At 31.6% G+C, this 7087-nt stretch overlaps 1 protein-coding gene across 1 annotated transcript; it reads left to right on the top strand.

The window, feature by feature from the left end:
* The first annotated feature begins 891 nt into the window (after window positions 1–891).
* Window positions 892–3985, top strand: LOC148615360 (snaclec coagulation factor IX-binding protein subunit A-like). Its single transcript, XM_088590273.1, has 6 exons — window positions 892–1178; window positions 1810–1892; window positions 2250–2331; window positions 2548–2667; window positions 3630–3725; window positions 3911–3985. The coding sequence occupies exons 1-6, from the start codon at window positions 938–940 to the stop codon at window positions 3913–3915; spliced, it is 627 nt and encodes a 208-aa protein (XP_088446399.1). The 5' UTR covers window positions 892–937; the 3' UTR covers window positions 3916–3985.
* Window positions 3986–7087: the final 3102 nt, after the last annotated feature.

The raw sequence follows: 7087 nt of genomic DNA on the forward strand, positions 1-7087 counted from the left end.
ACTTTAAACATATTACAGTATCACAGAAAACTTTACTGTTAATAAAACCATAGAAAAAAACATTAAATCATATAAATATTGCAAACTTTGCTGAGTCCTATATGTATTACATATAAAGAGCAGAATTTTAGTTAAAAAAGAGTTTCTTGAAAAGCAAACAGAATGTTGATAAACACGTGTTATTACCAAGGTGGTAGTCATGGCAAAGGTAAGTATACCACATGTGTTGTACGGGAACATATACATTTCATTTAAATTGCATTGAATGATATCGAGTTTCAACCAGTATGTATTTATTCAGTGGTAATAGAGAGTAACATCAATTCATCCTGATACAGAAATAAAGTAAGTAGTCTTTTGACTAATATTCCGTTGTAATGAATAAAAACATGTTTTGTTTTCTATAGAAATATAATGTGAACTACACCTTAAATATAAGTAAATATGATAAAGGAGTAAAGATATAAGTTTAAACTAAAGTCTGTAAATCAATGACTACATTGTTTTATTTCATCAGTAAGATAACCAACAATGTCGCTTCAATGTGTAACAATATTATGGCGATTCAATATAAAGTATAATATGGTTGCTTGTTCAAGAGTAATCAAGGGTTCAAGGTTATAGCAGTAACAAAAGAATGCAATACAGGGACAAACACCAGACATGGAATACAGACATACACAACAAAGACCATAAAGTAACTAAAATCATACAAAGTAACAAAAGCAAATGAGCAAGACTCCACTAAAAACTTGGAGCATGGACCATATGCACCGGTAGGGTAAGCGTCCTCTGCTTTTGTAGAAACACCCGCCGAGTTGCCTATAAAAGTTCGTGGTAGACGAAAGAGGAAAGGAAAACTATGACACGTTGAACAAATCAGTTTTCGAAGCCCTTTTTAATTACCAATAATTTTATTTTCAGGTTGTTTAGAAAAATGTTCCAAACTTTCGCACTTATGGTGACCGTAGTAGTTACTGCTTCTGCTACAGCACCGTCATGTATTTCATTAAAAGCCGTACAGGAACTGCAACGTTATCGACCGTATATGGAGAAGGCTGCAGGATTCTTGAGTAATTGCACTGGGTCATATGCCTATAAAAGTCCAGTAACAACACTGAAACAGTATTTCAATGCTGTAGAATTCAACATAAGAAAGTTAAACAGACTACATTACAGTGAGTGTTCTTATCAGAAATGAGAAAAAAAAATACCATAGAAAGTTTAAAAGACAAAACGCGTTTAACACCACTTATGCTTATGGAACACGTATACGGCGTACCAAAATTTGTATTATTAAGATAATTGACATTTGTTTTATGGAATTGTTTCAATTTTATTATACAAGATTATATATTATATAAAATATGATAGAATAAATACCCATGGCATGGTAACAAACACTTATAGATATTTCATCATCAGGTTTCCCGTCTTCATTATTAAAAATCATTCTCTCTATTCTTCTTTGTTATTTGTTTCTTCATATTATTATTGTTTTCAGTATTTGCTTGTTTTTCCTGAATGATGTATTTTTGTTTTATGGTATCCAAAAAATGATTCAGAATCAGAACATTGTTACCTTGGGTCATTACTATGATAACTTTATATGCCGTGACAATATTTTGTGACAATGAATAGATTCTTGAAAACAATAAAAATATAAAAAAAGATAATTGACATTTGTGATTTTTTAAAACTGTTTATTATCTGAAATCTGAAATGTGTGTACCTTTGGTAATGTAAACTCAACTCAATTGTTGTTGAATCATAACAATATAAAACTTTTTATTTCATAATTCCTGCTAGAATCGCAATGGTTGTCAGAGAAAGGACCAGATGGGCATTGCTATATGTATTCAAAGGATGGTGCAAGTTGGAAAAACGCTGTGGTAAAAGGCTATATGTACACAGCCAAAATGTGTAACATATGATAATCATGTATTTCTGAAAAGCATATGATAATCATATGACTATTATATCACGCTCATTTCATATGAGTATCATGTGTGGCAATTTCTGCTGTGTACATGCATCTCGTTGACAACAATTTTTAACAAATTTTTAATTAACCTGTTCTCAGCGATGATATCAAATTAATTCTATATTTTATATGCTTAATACGTGATGCATAGTGCTTCATAGTATTATTATAAATGAATGATGAAATGAACTTCTTTCAAAATAAAGACATTTAAAACAAATGAAGTATGTATTGATGCAGTTATCCTGAAAATTTTTTTCTTCAGAGCCGATGTAAAGATTTGGGTGGCTATTTGGTGAAAATAGATAGCAGTTCAGAAAACCGATGGGTTTCCCAAAGGGTACCAGGTTAGTCTGCATAATACGAACTATTTATTACCACAATTATACATTACTTTAAGATATAAAAAAAGATTTGAATAAACATCAATTGTTTAAATCAAACCGTACAAATGTTTGGAAGGCAGAATGTTCACATGATAAAATACATGCAATCAATTTAACACTCTGTAAATTTCATGTTACAAAGAATCTAACTAATAATCTATTTACAATGAAATTTAGTAAACACTTACTACTGGATTGGAGTAACGGCATCGGAGGTCAAATACAAATGGAAGCATTCCTATGACAACGCCAGTGTGACGTATTCCAAATTCTATAGTGGATATCCGCGAAGTAACAGTAAGCTCTCCTCTACTTTCACATTCCGACAAAGTGTGTTCATAGTTTTTGTGTGTTGTCTTGTTTTTGTTATCTCCAGTTTGTTTATATAACTGTCTATTGTTTTTACATTTTAGTCAAATCGTCAGCTTCAATTGCTTGAATGCCGAATAAAAATCGATTTTCTGTGTTATCTAACATAAACTGAATGTATTTACAAAGAGTAATCAAGGGAACCAAGGTTATAGCAGAAATAAAAAAAATTGAATCCAGGGGACAAAGATCAGACATGGAAAAAAGACAAACATAACATAGAACATAAAGTAACTACAATCATACATACAAAATAACAAAAGAAAATTAGCAACTCGGACTCCACTAAAAACTGGGAGCATGGACCAGATGCACCGGTGCGGTAAGCGTCTTCTGCTTTTCTAGAAAAAACCCGCCGAGCTGCTCATAAAAAGAGGAAAGGAAAACTATGACACGTCGAACAAATCAGTTTTCATGGCGCAGATGGATACACCGTAATGATCCATGAGTTCATGATGACGACCATAAAACTTTTGTAGTGATGACTTCAATCTCGTAGCAACATAACGCTTCTCCAAAAGCCTGTTTGTTAGAATTCTAGCGAGATACAAAAAGTCTGCGTAGTCTTGGCAAGCTCTGGTACAACGTATGAGTTATGATATGATCACTCCATACGCAGGTGCTGAAGGAATGTTGTCACAGATGAAAAGTTGACAATTTTGAATGAAACGTCATCACGTTTGTCGTAAAGTTTGGTCAATAGTTTTCCTTTAGAATCGATTTCACAAAAACATGTATATAAACAAGACACTGCCCAATTACAGCATGTTGTATTAAATCTTGAAAACTATTCAATATATTTGTTCTGCCAAAATTAAAAATATTTGTCATTTTATTATTGTATATGTCATAAATGTCAATTCAAGAAGACATTTAATCTGTGCTTTCAGATAACAACTGTGTTGTTATGTATCAAAGGAACTATGGATATTGGTACAATTTTTCCTGCTACAGTGGGTACTATTTCATATGCGAAACTAATTCGTGTAAGTTATTATATTGTATATTATGTATTAAAGCAATTATAATTGTATTCCTCTGAATAAACTTTTACAGTTTGTGTGTGTTAAATATATACATAGATAAATAGAGTGGAAAGTATATTTGATATATTAACACATTTCAAAATACTAACTAAATGACATTTATTTTTTTTATATATATATTTTAGGTTGAACCGTCGACAGTATCCAAAAGGAACATTGTTCTTGTGAAATAATATGAAATAAATTTATGTGTTTTTTAAGTCATTTTCTTGTTTATTATACACAGTTCAACTTTAAGAGTTGTTATTTTTATAATATATTTAAACAAAGTGCTTAGTCTAAGTATTTCACATATCGTTCTCATCATAGTTGCATAATTGTGTAACTATTTGTTCCAATAATTCATTCATGTAAATAAACAGATAAAAGTAAATAAACATGCTCGCCAAAGGAGTGATGAGTAACTTGGTGGAGTCAGTTATAACAGTATACATATAAAACAAACAAACAAAAACCAACAAAACAAACAAGAATATTTTGTGTTTATATGTGTCATATGGTCATATTCCTACTTCATACGGTCTAAAGCATTTAAAAGCCTTTTTTAAAGAATGGTTAGATCATTCATAAAAAAAAAATGAGTTTTTTTGATAAATTTGCCATGTGATAGGTCAAGGTTGCATCTCTTATGTTAATTACTTATACACATTGTAAAATCAACAAACTGACTATTGGTGACTAAAATAAAGTAACAAGAGTGGGGAATGTTAAAAAAAATAAAGGACTGTGTTTTTTTTCATTTAGAGGTTAACGAATTTTAAAGTTAATTCTTTCACTTGACGAGCAAGTAAAAACTGATTCTTTGTGTAAAGCAAGAGGGTGTTTTAAGTATGGATATTGTGGTAAAAAGATCGGAAACAAATAGACGCAAGAGTCAAAAAACAAATGGACAATAACAGTTTCAATCTTTACTTATCTTGAAAGAAAAAAATAGATTGCAGCATTTTGTCATTTTATGTTTACCTGTCAAACAGCTATTTACAGTAACTTAATATCAATTATTTATCTTTTACCAATTAATACGAGTTTCAAAATGATTTCTTGATTACACTCTAAAATCATTATACATAATTCCGGCTTAATATCTGAAGTAATGAAAATCTAAAATAAACTTACTTAAAAAGTATTTCACCGTGTACTTCAATAGCGTCGGCTAACGCATCCATTTCGAAATTGAAAACAACTGAACATTACACCTCTGGATAGAAAACAAAGTATAAATTAGTTCATCAAACATGAAAAACATGAAAATAAGTTATCAAAAACCAGAGAATATGTTCCTAATGTAAGCGCCTTCCTCCCGAGACACCTAGTTTCCTGGTTGCTCACAGACACCAATTTTATGAGCAACTTGCTCCCCACGTCGCTTCCTTGTCATAGAAACACTGTATTAAATCAAACCCATTAATAATTACAAGAAATCAAAAGAATATAATCCAGGGACAAAGACATGAAGAATCTTTTCGATGGGTCTGCGACCATTCCCTACATGGAGAAATTATAATTTCGAAGCAACCCGGTTGCTTGCAATTGTCCTCAAAGTTTCTCAACTGCCCAAATCGCAATTGATTGCCGCTTTATATGATCAAAGCGCTGAACTCGTCGAAAGCATCCAACAACTAAAATTGAGCGTCTATAACAACTGAAAGTTTAAAGTGAGGATTTTCCAATGATATTTACGACTTTACAGCATACAAATAGATACCGTTTGATCAATTTGAGTACTTTTATAATCAGACATGGTCTAATACAAACAATTGTTTGTTTAGTTTCTTTCTGTCAAAGGTATTTTTGTCTTTTGTCAACAATGTATCGCTTTGAAACAAAGAGAGCAGAATTGGACTAAGTTTAACAAACCAACTACAAGTATTAATGTTTTAGTTTTGTTCTGTTTTTAATCAATAAACACAGAATGATTGTCAAGACAATACTGACTAGAGAGAATACAACTGGTAAAATAAATAAAGGGATGGAAATTACACCGAGTACATGTATAATATGTTAGTCAATTTTCTTTTAATATTTGCTTATTGGCAGAAGAGTAATCAAGGGAACCAAGATTCTAGCGGGAATCAAAAAAATGTAATCCAGGGACAAACACCAGACATTGAAAACAGGCAAACAAAGAACATAGAGCAACCAAAATGATAAATACAAACTAACAAAAGCAAACGGACCATGTGCACCGGCAGGGTAAGCGTCCTCTGCTTTTCTAGAAACACCCGACGAGTTGTCATAAAAAGTCAAATCCAAGGTAGACGAAAGAGGAAAAGAAAACTATGACACGTTGAACAAAGCAGTTTTCATAGTGCAGATGGATACACTGTAACGATCCACGAGTTCGTGATGACGACCATATAACTTCTGTAGTAATGACTTTAATCTTGTAGCAACATACCCCTGTTCCAGAAGCCGAACTGTAAGAAGTCTAGCGCGATACAAAAAGTATGTGTACATGTAGTTAAGACCAGCTCACGCATTACGTATTAGCTTTGATATGAAACTTCATACGCAGGTGCTGAAAGGATGATGCCTCAGATGAAAGGAAGGGTGACAATTCTGAATGAAAAGTTTGGTCAATAACTTTCATTTACCATCGATCTTTACCATGAAAACGCTGATCACGTTGTAAAAAATTAACCTTTTTGGAAATGCAGAAAGAAAAATTACAATCAGCGGATTATAGTTTAAAATACTTATAAATATCTCATGACTTCTGAGGTTCAACGCCATCGGCGCTTTGATTAATGTCGACCTCAACGTTATGCTAGGCGTAGTTTCATATTGCTATCAAGATAAAGAATGTTAGTAATGTTTGAAAAATAACGAAGTTTTGTTTGGGTTTAATGAAAGAACCAACGAACCCCAAAATTAAATGTATTCAGATGTATCTGTACACAGAAAAAAAAATTGAAACATAAAATTCTCATATGTTTTAAAAGATGCGTTCAGGCCAGTATAGAAATTCATTTTTTGAAGATTTAAAAACTAGTGAAAACATATGATCTCAAAACTGAGCCATTTTATACATAGATGGCAAACATATAGCTTATTATTATCTGTTTTCCTAGGAATTAACTATTACACCCGAAAAATATATTTTCATTTATTTTTTCATCATGCTCCTAAACATATAAAAAACACATGGCAAATGTTTGTCTTTCAAGTGTTTTTTTTTTCAAAATATATAAAAACTTATGTTCATTTTTTTCTTCGGTGTAAAAAAACACCTTCGCTCTTGTCCAGGAGAATTTTATTTTTTGAAAAAAATGCAACAGTGCCCATTGTATGCTTTTTCATTT

This window comes from Perna viridis, chromosome 6, assembly GCF_037379345.1.
Source record: "Perna viridis isolate PV_CMFRI_1.1 ecotype Kerala chromosome 6, ASM3737934v1, whole genome shotgun sequence".
Classification (NCBI taxonomy): Eukaryota; Metazoa; Mollusca; class Bivalvia; order Mytilida; family Mytilidae; genus Perna; species Perna viridis.